Genomic DNA, 16,129 nt, shown 5'->3' on the forward strand with positions numbered 1-16,129 from the left:
AGCAGGGCACTTGCACAAACCTGCCAAGTTCTGCTTCCTGATGGGAAGGCTGTTTACGTTCTCCAGGGCTGCAGGCAGGAAGCAGAGACCCCGCATCCCTGTCGCTCAAGTGCTCTGTGGACGTGTGGAGATGGTGCACAGTGCTGTGCTAGGGGAAGGAGCAACTTCCCTTTCAAGGGTGGGGCTTAATCACATCAGTGTCATGTACTTTGTTTAAAATAAGTATTCACTTGTTCTTTCAGATGTTTTTATACCTATGCCAGAAAACTTACTGGTAAATTTAAATGAAAGTAAAGAGGTAAGGCACATTTTATACCTGCCATATTATAAAACATCTTTTGAAATAAATGTTAAGTAACATTTTGCTTTTTCTTTGACAGTTCTAAGATATGTAGCGTTTTATATTTGCTCTTAGTTGAAGCTCATTTATTTAATGAATAGCTCTCAAGTTGCAATCATTTTTAAGTCTAAGGCAGCAAGTTGTAGTAGGGTAGAAGATAAGGCTGTTCAGAAAGAGGAACTCCAGGAAGAAAGCTGTCTTGCCCGCGTCTGGGAAGTTGGGAGGGTCGCTGAGATAAAGCTTCTGGTCACCACCCAGAGACGCACATTAGCTGGGCTGCTCTCAGTGCCCTTTGCTTTTCTGATTCACAGAGTGTCTGTCATGGGGGTCAGTTCAGAAGAAACTCTTATTACCTGCCTGGAAATTGCCATGCCATAATACAGTGAGAGGTGAACAGAATGTGTCTGAGGGGGGATGTTGTCTACCCTGTACATGCATATATGCTGTAGGGGAACATTTTAACTAGCAAGTCTGTGGTCTCTGCTGTTGGCATCGGTCACTGTGCCGTAGTGTGAAGTATTTCTTCCCCATTAATTCTCTTCATTTGTACAACCTAACCTGAATAGGTAGTTGGTTTTGATTTTGTTTTTCTTTCGTGGTGACACTATTGGTTGGCAAAGTTACTGGATACCTTAGATTTTGCAACTGGGAAGAGTTAAACTCATTTTGAAAGTTAACCGAATAAAGCATGTAGAGGTGATAGAGAAAGCCATATTTCATACCATTAAATATATCAAATCTCTAAACTGTGATAGTTCTTTTGGATAAATTTTGGACTTATAGTCTTGCTGGACTGCTGCATGTACAAGAACTATAAGGCCCCAATTTTGATGTCTTGCTTGCCAGTTTATATTGTTGACTTATATAATGGCTTTCTTGTCATTTGGCCAACTTCATTGTTGACTGTAGTGTCTGTAGATTCTCTGACCATCATCACAACTCAGTGTCTTGTCTACTGTATTAGATACTGGCTTATTGTGGAGGAAAATTCCATTGTAACACTGTTGGGTTTTCTTGCTTTATTTCACAAGCTTGTCCAAGGTTTACTGAAAACTTTGCCGCAGATGTTTACCAAGTCTCTGGAGACCCAGAGTGCCTTGGGTCCTGCACTTCAGGCTGCCTTTAAGCTGATGTCCCCAACTGGTGGTCGAATGTCTGTCTTTCAAACACAGCTCCCAACTCTCGGAGTGGGAGCCCTGAAACCACGAGAGGAGCCCAACCAAAGGTCATCTGCTAAGGTTAGAAAGCTGTCGAGTGTACGATAGGATTTACGCTGGTGCTTTCTGTCCCTTTGACCTCAGAGCTTGTTTTTATAACATTTATTTTTCAATTGTGGGCAAGAGGGGATATAGGGAACTAAGTAAAGAATTGCATTCTTTTGTTTTTTGCAGTGCTGGGATGGAACCCAGTACGTGCATACTAGGCAAGTGCTCCATCACTGAGCTGCATCCCCAAGTCTCAATGTTTCACTTCCATGTAGACATACCTATTTTATTACATTTTTCTCTACGTGATTCACTCTGTCTCTAGCAGGCCACTAGCAATCCAGACTGGCTTTGATGAGAAGCTCTAGGAGTCTAAGAGAATATGTTTTGCGAAGGACAGAGTGGACCCTGATCAGCTAGCAGTTGTCATAATTTGCTATATTGACAGCCACAGTTTCCTTCTGAGTACCTTGTGTGTGTAAACTTAGAGAGTTTGAGACCTGTATTTCCCAAAAGTGAGTGAGAAGCTAATATACTGTACTGGTTATATCGCTCATGTAATCAGCTGCCTAAGTGCTGCTGCTTATTAGATGTGTGATCTTAAATAGTTACTTTGTTTCTGTTGGTGTAAAGTAAAAATAATGGTAGTTCTTACCTCTTAGGGTAGTTGAAAGGACTAAACAGATACTTCGTATTACATGTGAATTGCTTAGCATACCGAGCATTTTAGTTATACTTATTGTTGCCTATTACAATATTAGTACAATACAAGTATTTCTTCCGTGTAACAGAACAATAACAACAAAGAAAAAACCTCATATAAAATTCTTCTATTCTCTTTTTCCTTTTTCCCCTGTAGATACTGGGGATTGAACACAGGGCCTTTACACTGAGCTATATCCCCAGCTGTTTGTAAACATTTTTTTGAGACAGGGTCTTCCTAAGTTGCGTGGGCTGGGTTGGAGTTTTTGATTCTCCTGCTTTAATCTCCCAGAGTGGTGGGTTTACAGGGGTGGGGCTCTCCCTCTGTCCCTCTGTCCCTCTCTCTTTCTCTCTCTCTCTCTCTCTGTCTCTCTCTCTCCCTCTCCCTCCCCCAATCTGTCTCTCTTGCAGTGCTAGGTATTGAACACAGGGCTGTGTTCTTGAGTGTTCTACCACTGAGCTATATATCCCCACCCCTAAATGTTTCAAAAAATTCTTAAGTAGTACAGGTTTCTTAATGAAAAATCAAATTGTAAACAGAGCAAAAGCTTTGTGTAGAATGTCCAGAGATAACTGTTATTAACACCTTGGTATATGTAGATGTGTATTTATATTTTACGATAATGTAATGAATTTTAAAAATTCCCCTTTGTACTTTATCATTAATAGGAAATACACCTGACACCGTCCACTGACTTCTATAAGAAATTAGCCTTGGACTGTTCTGGTCAGCAGGTAGCTGTTGACTTATTTCTTCTCAGTGGACAGTATTCTGATTTGGCTTCACTAGGTAAGTACTTCCTAATGACTTTAAAAAAAATACCAAAATGATACTTACATGATGGTATCATAAGTAAAGGACAAAGTGAAAGAATTTTTATTTCCTTGGGAGCGTGAATCAGTCATTTTAAAACGACTTCTATATTAAACTTGGGTATTGCTCTGTTGCCCAGGCTGGTCTAAGTGGTTGTCACACCTCAGCCTCCCAAACAGCTGCAACTGCAGGCACGTGCTACCGTGCCCAGCTGAGTGGTCAGGTTTTGTTTTGTTCTGTTAGCAGTGCTGAGGATTGAAGCCAGGGCCTTGTGCATAGCAGACAAGAACTTTGCCAACCGAGCCGTGTCCCCAGCCCTTACTCACTTTAATCTATTGTAAACCTCATAGTATTCTCTAATTTAGAAGAGAAATAGATTTCTGTAAAATTTAAAGGAATGGAATATTCTTTCAACAGTATCTTGAAGAAGTTAGGCAAATCCTTGAGTCAAATTCTTGGCAGTTACTTTGGCATCATAAAAAGTGAAAGATTACTGCAGTTTGAAGAGAATTTGGAATCTGGCATAAAGGAGTGTGTGTTTTCTTCCAGGATGTATTTCTCGGTACTCAGCAGGCAGTGTCTACTACTATCCATCTTACCATCATCAGCACAACCCCGTCCAGGTGCAGAAGCTGCAGAAGGAGCTGCAGAGGTACCTCACTCGGAAGATTGGCTTTGAGGCCGTCATGAGGATTCGGTGTACCAAAGGTGGGGAGCCCTTTGCTTTGAACATAGGATAATATTGTTTTTCATACCAGTAAATGTACCTCTTTTCACCTAGTCTCATCTTCTAAAGGTTGCTTTTTAAAGATACTTTGCTGACTCTAGAATATATCATTATAAAGAGGTAATTAAGAGAGAAGAAACACTTAAAAAACAGGGACTAGCTAGGCATGGTGGTGCACGCCTGTAATCCCAGTACTTGGGAGGCTGAGGCAGGAGGATCATTGTTGAGTTTGAGGCCAGTCTGAACTGCATAGTGAGACACTATCTCAAAAAGAGAAAAAACAAAACAAAATGGGGACTATTAGGAATATATTAAAAATGACTAAACTGTACACTGCAGTGTACAGTTTATGGTATGTGAATTATCTTATTTTTTTTAAATAAAGACCATATTCTCAACAAGAATAAAACTGTTACCAATGGATTTGTACTCTACTTATTGAGGAGTAGATCTTTTTTGTTTTCCCTTGAGATGAGGTCTTATTACGCATCCCAAACTGTCTTGTACTCCCCTCAGCCTTACAAGTAGCTGGGACTATAGGTACATACCACCACACCTGACTTTATTATTTTAATGGAACAATTATTTGATGGATTGATTGATTTGACTTTTTTTTTTTGGTCTTCTTTTTCTTTTTGTTTTTGTACCAGGAATTGAACTCAGGGTCTCACCTTTGCTAGGCAGGCGCTGCACCACTGAGCTACATCCCTGGCCCTGATTTGGTTTTTTTTTTTGGTTTTTCTCCGGTACCGGGAACCGAACTCACAACCTTGGGCTTGCCAGGCAGGCGCTTTGCCGCTGAGCTAAATCCCCAGCCCCCGATTTGGTTTTTTGAGACAGGGTTGTACTATGTAGTTCAGGCTGGTCCTGAACTCACTGTATAGCCCAGGCTGACCTTAAACTCATGGCAATCCTACCGCCTCAGCGTCCTGAGTGCTGGTGATACATGCCTGTAATCTCAGCACTCTGGAGTCTAACGCAGGAGGATTGCTGGGAATTTTTTTTTTTTTTTTGTCTTTTTTTTCTTTTTGTCTCACTATGCAGTTTAGTCTGGCCTTGAGCTCACTTTGTAGACCAGGCTGGTCTCAAACTTGCAGAGATCCTCCTGCCTCACAAGTGTTGGGATTGCAGGCCTGTGCCACCACACCCAGCTGATTGCTGGGAATTTGAGATTAGTCTAAACTACATAGTGAAGACCCTGTCTAAAATTTTTTTTTTTTTTTAAATTACCATTTTAATCTACTTTTAAACAATTTTTTTTTTTTTTATTAAAGTGCTAGGGATCAAACCCAGGACCTGACACGTGCTAGGCAAAACAGTATCCCTGAGCTTGCATCCTTAACCCCTTCACATTTTATTTGTACAGTTCAGTGGTATTGAATACATTTTCATTGTTTTACAACCACTAACACTATTCATCTCCAGAGTTGGAGACTGGGAGATCTTTTAATCTGTATTTTCATTCTTGGTTTTTCATTTCTCCACATTATCAATTTGTAGATTTGGGGGGTAGTGCTGGGGATTGAACCCAATGATTTGGTCTTTACACCTCCTGGGCAAATGATCTGCCATTGCGCTACATACCCAGCCCTGTGCGCTTTATTTTATGAATGGCAATATTGCTACTCTATGTGTCGGGGGTGGGGTGTGTGTGTGAGGCAATCATTGTTTCAGGTGGAGAAGTTTTATGGAATATGTAGGAGAAAAAAGATAAAGACCCAGTAATATGTTGTATTTTGAAATTTATTGCTCACATCATGTGCCAATGACATTTTCTTTGATCTGTTCCTATAATAATGCAGCCTTGCTGAATTCATTTATTTATTCTAAAAGTTTTTCAATGTTTGTTTTTTAATTACTTTTTAAAATTACTTTTTAATTTTTAAAATTAATTTTAAATTTTTTTTAGTGCTAGGGGCTGACACAAGTTAGGCAAGGACTTTACCACTGAGTTACATCCCCAGCTTTTTTATTTCTTATTTTGCGACAGATTCTTACTGAGTTGCCCAGGTTGTCCTCAAACTTGTGATTCTCCTGCCTCACCCTCCTAGATAGCTGGCATTACAGGCATGTGCCACTGAACCTGGCTTTGAAATTTTTTTTTTTTTGAGATGGGGTTTTGTGCTATAGCTAGACTGGCCTTAAAGTTGCAATTCTCATGCCTCAACCTTCCAAGGGCTGGGATTACAGGTGTGCACCATAATGTGCAGCTTAAAAAAATTTTACCTCCTACCTGACCCTGCTTTCAATCCCCCCCCCAATAAATTTTTTTTAAAATTACATCTTGGAGAACTATTTTTTGCATATACAGACCTACACACTTTTTCTTTCTCATTACTGTTTTAGAGTTGGCTTTTATTTCACAAGCAATATATGCATATGTTGCTTTTCCAAAAAATAAATTATTACTCAAGGTAGATACATGTATGTGTGTAGGCACAACAAACATTTTCATTCCATCATTATGGTTACTCTAACCACTTTGCTGTGTATTATCTAAACTTTTTTACTGTCGGATAAGTGACTAGGACAGAATGTGAATATCCATATGGAGGTGCATAAAAACCACTTCGATCATTTTTTTTCTTTTAGGTCTTTCCATTCATACTTTCCATGGGAATTTCTTTGTTCGGTCAACAGACTTATTATCTCTGCCCAACGTCAACCCAGATGCTGGGTATGCAGTACAGATGTCAGTGGAAGAGAGTCTCACTGATACTCAGTTGGTTTCTTTTCAGTCAGCACTCTTGTATACATCAAGCAAAGGTAAGTTTTTATTGTATAAAAAATGGAAGATAAGATCTACCTTCTTACATTTTTAAGCATACAACATAGTAATCACAATGTTATAGTAAACAGTATTGTAGTATTATATTTCATGGCTATGGTAAGCTCTTCGTTGGAGGTAAGTACTGATTTCTGATAAATGAAAAAGTATTCCTAATCAGAAGAGCTTATGTTGGTAGAGATCACTGCCCTTGTTTTCCTAAACCATTTGATTTATTCAATGTCTGATACACATCAGATGTCATTAACTCTGGTAACAGCAGTTAAAAAAAATCCCTTTCTTTGTAGAATTTGGTTCAGGTAGGCAAGTCAGATAGTAAAGAGAATAAATAAGTGAAACAGTAGTATGCATGTAGTGATGCTAGTGTAGGAGAGTGATGAAGCATCTGCAACAACAGGAAGTACTCAGGGTTGTTCCTCTAAGACAGAGCGGCCAGCGGCCCCCACCCTCACAGGGAGGACACGTGAGTTTGGAAGGAGCTCATGCTGGAAGATAGGTAACACCCTTTAAGGATGCAATTTGTTCCTAATCTTTGTATAATTTATTACCCTAGGATAATATAAAGGCACGTTAAATTTGCTTTTTTATTGTAAAGATTTACCACTCCTACCCTCTAGGTCTGTTTCACTGCCTTTGAAAACTGTTTTGGCCAGGCAGATGTAGAGGTGCATGTCTCTACACCTATTACGTAATACTCCCATCTACTTGGGAGGATGAGGCAGGAGGATTACAAATTCAAATCCAACCTGGGAAGTTTATGAGCTCCTGTCTCAAAATAGGAAGGTTGGAGTGGAGCCTACTTATGGAGCACTTGCCTAGCACCTGTGAGCCCCTAAATTCAGTCCCTAGTACGAAAAAGTATTTTTTTTACTTGATTCCTAGAGTGTATGAGGCCCTGGGTTCGTTCCTTAGCACTAGAAAGGGAGAAAACTTTTGGGAGTGTTTCTGTGCTGTGTCTGTTCAACCTGTCCAAAATCAAAAATAGGCATTTTGATAAAAGCCTTTAATATCGGGAAAATTCTGCTTTTGTATGATTTTAATTAATACAGCATGCTTTAATATGCTTTCTTTTCTTTAATATGTAAAAGATGATTTCTATTTCTAGACACAGTTTTATTCTTACTAACATTTAAACAATTTGTAATCAGTGTGCATAATTTTTTTTTTGTGATGCTATGGTCAGATCCAGGCCTTATATATGCCAAGTACATACTCTACCCCTGTGGTGTATACCTAACCGAACGCACCATTTTTAATGTAAAATTCCACAAGTTTTGACAAATGTGTCATTTAACTGTCACCATAGTCAAGACATCACAATCAGTGTCATCACCCGAACATTTGCATTCGTTTTTTGTAGTAAGCCTGTCCCATTCTGAGCCACAGGTGACCACTGACTTTTTTTTCCTTTTCTTTTTTCTTTTCTTTTCTTTGTTTTTCTTTTCTTTTCTTTTCTTTTCTTTTTTCTTTTTTCCTTTTCTTTTCTTTTCCCTTCCTCGTCCTCATCCTCTTCCTGTTCCTCTTCCTCTTCCTCTTCTTCCTCTCCTCCTTTCCCCTCCCCTCCCCTCTCTTCTCCTCTCCATTTCCTCTTTTCTGTTCTTTTTCTTTCCTTTTTCTTTTTTTCCTTTTCTTTTTCTTTTTTCAATGTACTGGAGATCAAACCCAGGGCCTTTGCACTGAACTGCACCCCTGGCCCTTTTTTATTTTTGTGGCAGAGTCTCACTGAGTCACTAGGCTGCCCAGGTTGAGCTTAGACTTGTGATCCTCCTGCCTGGGAATTCAGGCTGGGTACTGATATCCTGGGTATCCTGGCTGGGTACTGATCTGTTTTGTTTCTTTTTTTTTTTTTTCCGTACTGGGAGTCGAACTCACAACCTTGTGCTTGCCAGGCAGGCGCTGTGCCGCTGAGCTAAATCCCCAGTGCCCCGATCTGTTTTTTGACCCTATAATTTTGCATTGTGGGACTGTCATAGAAATGGAATGATGTAAAAGTTGATTATACTTTATCTGAAATGTTTGGGACTTTGGATTTGGAATTTCTTTCAATTTTTAAGAGTATTTGCATATTCTCTTTTTTTTTTTTTTTTTTTTTTTTTTTTTTGAGACAGGGTCTCGCTATGCAGTTCAGGCTGACCTTGAGCTCACTTTGTAGCCCAGGCTGGCCTTGATCTCGCAACGATCCTCCTGCCTCAGCCTCCCGAGTGCTGGGATTACAGGCGTGCGCTACCATGCCCGGCAGTATTTGCATATTCATAATGAGATATCTTGGAGAAAGGATCCAAGTCTGAAAACAGAATTTATGTATGTTTTATATATACCTTCTAAAGGTTATTATTATTTTTTCTTAGACTTTCCTTTTCATAGTGCTGGGGATTGAACCCAGGGCCTGCCCATGCAAGGTCACATCCCTAGTCCACCTAAGGGTTATTATTATTATTATTATTATTATTATTATTATTGTTACTATTTTTTTTGGTGATTTTACACAGTATGTTTAGTGTGCCTTTGCTTTGATTGTCACTCATCACATGATGTAAATGCAAAATTATCCACCTGTGTCATCATATCAGTATTCAAAAAAGTACAGGTTTTGGAACAGTTTGGATTTTCAGATTATAGATGTTGAAGTTGTAGGGTATATAGTGTTTTGAATTTGGCTTATTCCACTTAGCATAATAGACTTGAAATTTGTCCTTATGTTTTACCTGTCGAGGAGTGGAGCTGCTGAGTTGTGTGATATGTTTGCCTTTACAACCACTTGCCAGACTGTTTTTCAAAATGTTGGTAACATCTTGCATTCCCATGAGCATTGTGCGGGTTCAAGCCAGGCAGGTGGCACACACTACTTTCAGCACTTTGGAAGCCTAAGCAGAAGGATCACAAGTTCAAACCCAGCCTGGGCAATTACTGACTTAGGACCCTGTCTCAAAATAAAAAATAAAAAGAGCTGTGGCTGTAGTTCAGCGTGAAGGTGTTTGGCTCAATCCCCAGTACTAGGGGGTAAAAAATTTCTAGTTGCTCTGTTTCTTTCGCTGTTGTAGTGTTCAGTTTTTTTGTTTGTTTGTTTTTGTTCTGTTTTTGCTATGAGTTTTTTAAAGTCTGTCGTGTTACCTTGCTTGGTTTCAGTCCCAGCACCAGAAAGGAAGTTTTTTGTTTTGTTTTGTTTTTCTTTTCTTAGTATGTTACTGTTTCTTACTATCATGTGTTTTTCCCAAAGGTGAAAGAAGAATTCGGGTCCATACTTTGTGTTTGCCAGTGGTTGCAACTCTGAATGAAGTCTTTCTTGGAGCGGATGTTCAAGCAATTTCAGGGTTATTGGCCAATATGGGTAAGAGTTGTTTTCACTTGTAAATATTTTGCAAGTAATACCATTAGGAGAATTCTCATAATTTTGTTTTCTTTAAGTAATCAGCTTTACATTTTTTCAGTGTTTGTGTGCTTGTAACTATTTCAGTGGAAAGCTTTGCAAATAATCTTACCTTTTGTGTTTGTTTAAACAGGGTTATTAGCTGTGCATCCCCCCATATTAAAAAGCTGTATTGAGATTTAGCTATGTAATATATTTCACCCTTTCTACATGTACAGTTCCATGGTTGTCTGTCCAGCCATTACCACCATGTAATTTTAGTGCCGTGTGTGTGTGTGTGTGTGTGTGTGTGTGTGTGTGTGTGTGTGTCTTAGTACTGGGGATTGAATCTAGGGCCTTTGCACTAAGTTATATCCCCAGCGCTTTTTTGGGGGGGGGTGCTTTTTGAGACAGGGTCTTGCTATGCAGTTCAGGCTGGCCTTGAGCTCACTTTGTAGCCCAGACTGGTCTTAAACTTGCAGCGTTCCTCCTGCCTCAGCCTTCCGAGTGGTGGCATTACAGGCGTGCACCACCACGCCTGGCCCCAGCGCATTTTTATTTTTATTTTTATTTTTATTTTGAGACAGGGTCTCACTAAGTTGCCCAGTGCTCATACGAGTGCTAGGGTTACAGGCCTGCGTCACTATAGCTGATACAGGTTTTTTTTTTAACAAGTTCTGTATCACAGACAACAAGAAACATCAGGTATTATAAAATGATGAGACCTAGAGCCATGGCATTTGAGAACAAAAGCCAGTTCACCATCACATGTATGTTTGCAGCCTGGTCCATGCTGGGGGCGGTCACAGAAAAACTTCCAGTACAGCTTTGCTGTTGCCAACTTCATTTTGGTTGTTTCAGTTGTTTTTTCAAATTCATAGTTTAACATCAGTTTGACTCTTACTGCCTTTTTCCTCCAGGAAAGACTCAGAGTCCGTTTGCTTCAAACTCTGATCTGTCTAGAGCAGGAATATTTACACAGTGTCTGAAATTGTCTTTCATGGAGCCCAGAAGAGGAACTATCCTCCCTTTATTGTTCTAAATTGTTAAAACCTGAGCATGGTGACCTAAGAAATTTGAGAGCCATTGCTTTTATTTTTTTTTTTTCAAATCATATTTTTTGATACCAGCTGTGAACATTATCATCATTATTGACAGTAATATCTGACAGTATTTATAGGTTTAATTGAAGGTGTTTTGATGCCATATGGATTGAGTTTAGTTGGGGGTTGAGGCGTCTTCAGAACAGCTATGCTGCTACTACCGTAACAGTTTTTAAATCCTCTCTTCTTCCTTACCAGTGGAGCATCTAAACTTCTGCTTCTCTTTTGTCCCTGTCCTCCCTCACTAAGCGGTGGACCGGTCCGTGACTGCCAGCCTGAGTGACGCCCGGGACGCTCTGGTGAACGCCGTCATCGACTCTCTCGCAGCTTACCGTTCCTCAGTCCTCAGTAACCAGCAGCCAGGACTCATGGTTCCTTTCTCTTTGAGACTTTTCCCACTTTTTGTGTTGGCTCTTCTTAAGCAGGTAAGAAAAACAGAAGCAGAGACAGAGACTAGCACAGTGAAAGTATCACACATCCCATCCCATGGTTAGAGTCTTTGCTGGACTGAACTTCAGGCTCCTAAGCCTCTTCTAGGTCTCTGTGCAATTCCTTGTAAAATGTGCTGTGAGCAGAAACTCAGTTCAACCAGGTCCGCAAGGGGCTCCGCCCTCAGCCTCCGATCACCCTGGGATGTCTGGTCACGCTCCTCTCTCCTGCCGTCCTCCAGGTGGTGTCTCTCCCGCCTGTCTTCAGTGAGGATCCTCTAGGCCGGGTTAGCTGCCCTTCCTTTGACGTTTTCTTTGTGCGGCCTCTTGCTCTCATTTAGGAGCAGCCTGTCCCTTTCCAGTAAGGGTCATCTCAGGCGCCAGCGAGCTCGCTTACAAAGCTCATGGATGAGTTAATCTGACCATGAGCTCTCTAGGTGCAGTGGGAATCTCGAGTGCCGTTCGCCTGGCTATGGCCAATGACCAGAAAGTCTAAATTAAGTTCAGCATTACTATCTGCATTTTTAAGGGTGTGCAGCAAAAATTCAGCACTCTTATTTTGGGCCACCAGCCCTACTGTGTGACCCAGGCACACCTACCAACCCTACCGGTATAACCTTGGAATGACACACATTGTTTTTTTCTTCTTTTCTTTTAATGTGTGTGTTTTGAGACAGGGTCTTGCTATGTAGTTCAGGCTGTTCTTGAACTTTTGGTGATCCTCCTGCCTCAGCCTCCCGAGTGCTGAGATTTACAAGCCTGTACCACCATGTCCATTTTTTCATCAATTTAAATACTTAAAACCTTAGCCCAAAACTATTACTTTCATGAAGCCAATATATAGGTTATAGGTTAAATCTCACTTTTACTTATTAGTGCTCTACTAAATAGCCATCCTTATTTGTATTATGTTTTATCATTGACTCGTAAGCTTTGGCACATTGTACAATTAACTATGGAAGAAGCAGTAACAGTCACTGTTAGTTATTGCCCAGCTTTATAGAATACTTGGTGGGTATCTTTTCAGTCCCCCATAATGTCATCTGCAGTCTGATATCATCCTTCCCATGGTGTGGCCTGATAGTTACTCTACTGTTGCTATGGTACAGAGTGTTTAGTGCTATTTTACTGATTAGGAAACACACCAGGGAGGTCAAATAACTGCCGCCATCAGTTCATTCCTCGAGAGTTTTAGGTTCAGTCACAACTTAATACATGTGTATGACTTCTGAAAAGATTTTTTTAAAGTATAATTTGTAGTCAGTTTCCTAGTTCTTCTAATGATACTCTTTTAACAGCTGACTCTTTTAACAATTTACAAAGTTCAATATTTCTTAAATGTCTTTTTTGGGGTGTGTTGGGGTTTGTTTTTGTTACAGAAATCATTCCAGACTGGAACAAATGCACGTCTAGATGAACGCATTTTTGCTATGTGTCAAGTGAAAAATCAGCCCTTGGTGCACCTTATGCTCACAACACATCCCAATTTGTATAGAGTCGACAATCTGTCAGATGAGGTGAGATTGGTTCCTTTTTTAAAAAACACTTTTTGTTTTATCTTTTAAATTAACAAACAGTAAGTGATGCCTTTCCTTTTTTAGTGGCTTTTTTCTTGAAGGTATAATAAGCTTAACCATTTCAGTCCAGTGTAAAAATTGGGAAAGACTTGCTGTTTAAAGCTTTATGTGTTATTCTTTGCTAGACTTATGTAAAGAAATTTTGGTTTAAGGATGCTCCTGAGGCAGGAGGATCATTGCGAGTTCGAGACCAGTCTGGGCTACAAAGGGAGCTCAAGGCCAGCCTGAACTGCATAGCGGACCCTGTCTCAAAAAGACTAAAAAAATTTTTAAAAAGATGCTCCTGAAAATAGTGCCTTTATTTGAGGTCCCTAAGACAGATCTGTAGAGCAGATCTTAGAAGTGGGGAGGTTGTCAGGTTAAAGAACAACCTACTGTTTGTTTATTTAAACAAATTGGTTGGAAAGGAATATTTGAAGAGTGGAATTATGTCTGAACTCCCAAGGTCAGTGTTCAGTGTAATAGTGTCCTTGAGTTAAGAAAATATTTATCTAAGTTATGTTTTCTTTGCTTTTTATATGAAATTTATCAACATTAAGGTTATAAGCATGAAAACATTAAATCATAATCTTTCTAAAATTGTCAAGATATGCACACATACACGCACATATATGAAATAATACTTTGGTAATCTTTCTGAAATCATGGTCCAGTTAAAACACACTTACATAGGGCTGGGTGTGCTGGCATGCCCCTTGATCCCAGCATTGGGAAGACTGAGACAGGAGGATCACTATGAGTTCAAGGGCAGCCTGGGCTACTTAGTGATCTCAAGTCCAGCCTAAACTGCATAGTGAGACCCTGTCACACACACAGAAAATTTTTAAAAAGGGTAAAAAAAATGTATATTTGAGACCAGAAGTGAATTTGGCTTCCTTGAGATTCAGTGACTTTGTTCAGATAAGTGGTAAATATTTGTCTTTTTAATAGTTAGTTATAAATAACTGATTTGTCTAATAAGTAAGGCCTAAACTCTTGGAGGTAGCATTCATTTGATTTTTGTTGTTGTTGTTGTTGAATTGTGACCCTCTGTTACCTGTATCTAAAAGCTTCAACCTTTTGCTTAACCTTCTTAGGGAGCACTCAACATCAACGATAGAACCATACCTCAGCCTCCTATCCTTCAGCTCTCAGTGGAGAATTTGAGCAGGGACGGTGCTTTCCTCATGGATGGAGGCTCTGTGAGTAGTTGGGGTATCCTGGCCTTCCTCACTGTAATCCTGCATCTCTAGCACTGACCTTCATTTCCTTTAGTATGTCTTCTTCTTTTTTTTTTTAAAATGGGTACCAGGAATCAAATTCAGGACCTTGCGCTTTGCCAGGCAAGCGCTTATACTGCTGAGCTATATCCCCAGCCCTAGTATCTGTCTTCTTGAAGAGATGACAGACTCTAACCTATATGTGAGTCGCCATTTGCTCCCTTTCTGGCCTTCTTGTCATGCCATGCGTACATCTCACCAGCATAAATGCTGATTGTTATTAGTTTAGTCACAAGCTGTCCAGTCTCACAAATACACTCATTCTTTTAATCTGTTAACATACTCAATGGCAGCCAGGCGTGGTGATGCATGCCAGTAATCCCAGCACTTGGGAGGCTGAAGCAGGAGGATTGCTGGGAGATCAAGGCCAGCCTGGGCGACAAAGTGAGTTCCAGGGCGGCCTGAACTGCACAGTGAAACCCTGTCTCAAAAAGACCAAACAAACAAACCAAAAACATAGTGGCAAAGGTGAGTCAGCAGACTTTTGGCTTCCTCTCAAATAATTTTATTTTTATTTGCAGGTACTGATGCTTTGGGTTGGAAAAAATTGTGCACAACATTTTCTCAGCCAAGTTCTAGGAGTTCAAAACTATGCATCAATTCCACAGATTGGGGTAAGACTCTTTCACTGATTGTAGAAGACTTAAAAGACATTCCAGAGGTGGCAAAAACATAAATGTTCCAGTTTGAAATCAGAAATTAATACTACAGAATTTCTAAAAGAAAAAAATGTTCCTATGGGTTAAATTTCTTTTCTCATCAAACATCCTGTGTTTATGATTTTTAATTTGTATCTGTGTGTGTGTGTTTGAGGTTGGGTCTCCCTGTGTTGACTGGTCAGGTCTCAAGCTCCTGGGCTCAAAGCCATCATCCTGTCGCACCCTCTCAGGGAGCTGAGGCTCGAGGGTATACTACCGTGCCGGCTTACAGTGCTTCACGTTTTAATGGAGCTCATGTTAATGTGCATGGTTGACTCGTCTGCTCATGTGTGCTTAAAGAGGGGAGTGCGTGACTGTAATCCCAGTTGCGCTAGAGGTTGAGACAGGAGGACTACAACTTTGAAGTCAGCCTGGGCTAAACTAAGACTTTCTGAGAATTTAAAAAGTATAAAAAGTAAATAAAGGAAGACTAGCGGTGTGGGTCTGTGGTGGAGTGTAGCCTTGAGTTCAGATCTCCAGCAGTGAAAGGGGGTGGGGATGTGGCTCAGTGGTAGAGCACCTTGCTGTCAGTCCCCAGTACCGCACATACACACAGAGAAGACAGTACTGCACTGTGTGGAGAAAACAGTGAATTTAATTAATAACCCCTGCCAAAAAAGCCACGTTTACTACAGATGGCATTAGTGTTGTGACTCTGCGAGAGAGAGAGAGAGAGAGAGCGAGAGAGCGAGAGCGCACTCGCGCGCGTATTGCAAGGGATTGCTTGTTCTTTGGCAGAGTCCTTAAACTATTTCTTTAGAGTAAGAACTAAATTTTTTTTTTTTTTTTTTTGGTTTTTCTCCGGTACCGGGTACTGAACTCATTTTTTTTTTTTTTTTTTTGGTTTTTCTCCGGTACCGGGTACTGAACTCACGACCTTCCGCTTGCCAGGCAGGTGCTTTTGCAGCTGAGCTAAATCCCCAGCCCCCATAAGAACTAAATTAATTGCCACACCAGTTTACCTAGAAAACAACAGTCAGTGTCGATTGAAGAAAGAAATGATGGACCTTTGTCCCTGCTGCGTGACCTTGGACAAGTCACTAATAGTTAAATATGTAAAATAACACTGCTCTTACTTGTGGTGGAATAACTGTAGTATTCCATGAGAAATCACTTATAAAATAATGTAGCACTTGGGTAGT

General features: G+C 40.3%; 1 protein-coding gene across 1 annotated transcript in view; it reads left to right on the forward strand.

Annotated features, from left to right (window-relative positions):
* Positions 1-16,129, forward strand: part of Sec24a (SEC24 homolog A, COPII coat complex component) — a gene marked incomplete at its 5' end in the record, with an annotated part of 47,442 nt that overhangs the window by 27,128 nt on the left and 4,185 nt on the right. The window contains 10 exon segments of the mRNA XM_013508549.1: positions 243-298; positions 1,372-1,578; positions 2,917-3,037; positions 3,611-3,769; positions 6,381-6,554; positions 9,794-9,904; positions 11,275-11,450; positions 12,833-12,970; positions 14,107-14,211; positions 14,811-14,903. Coding sequence (XP_013364003.1) covers positions 243-298; positions 1,372-1,578; positions 2,917-3,037; positions 3,611-3,769; positions 6,381-6,554; positions 9,794-9,904; positions 11,275-11,450; positions 12,833-12,970; positions 14,107-14,211; positions 14,811-14,903 — 1,340 coding nt within the window.

Source organism: Chinchilla lanigera, unplaced genomic scaffold, assembly GCF_000276665.1.
Source record: "Chinchilla lanigera isolate Chin_1 unplaced genomic scaffold, ChiLan1.0 scaffold00007, whole genome shotgun sequence".
Lineage (NCBI taxonomy): Eukaryota > Metazoa > Chordata > Mammalia > Rodentia > Chinchillidae > Chinchilla > Chinchilla lanigera.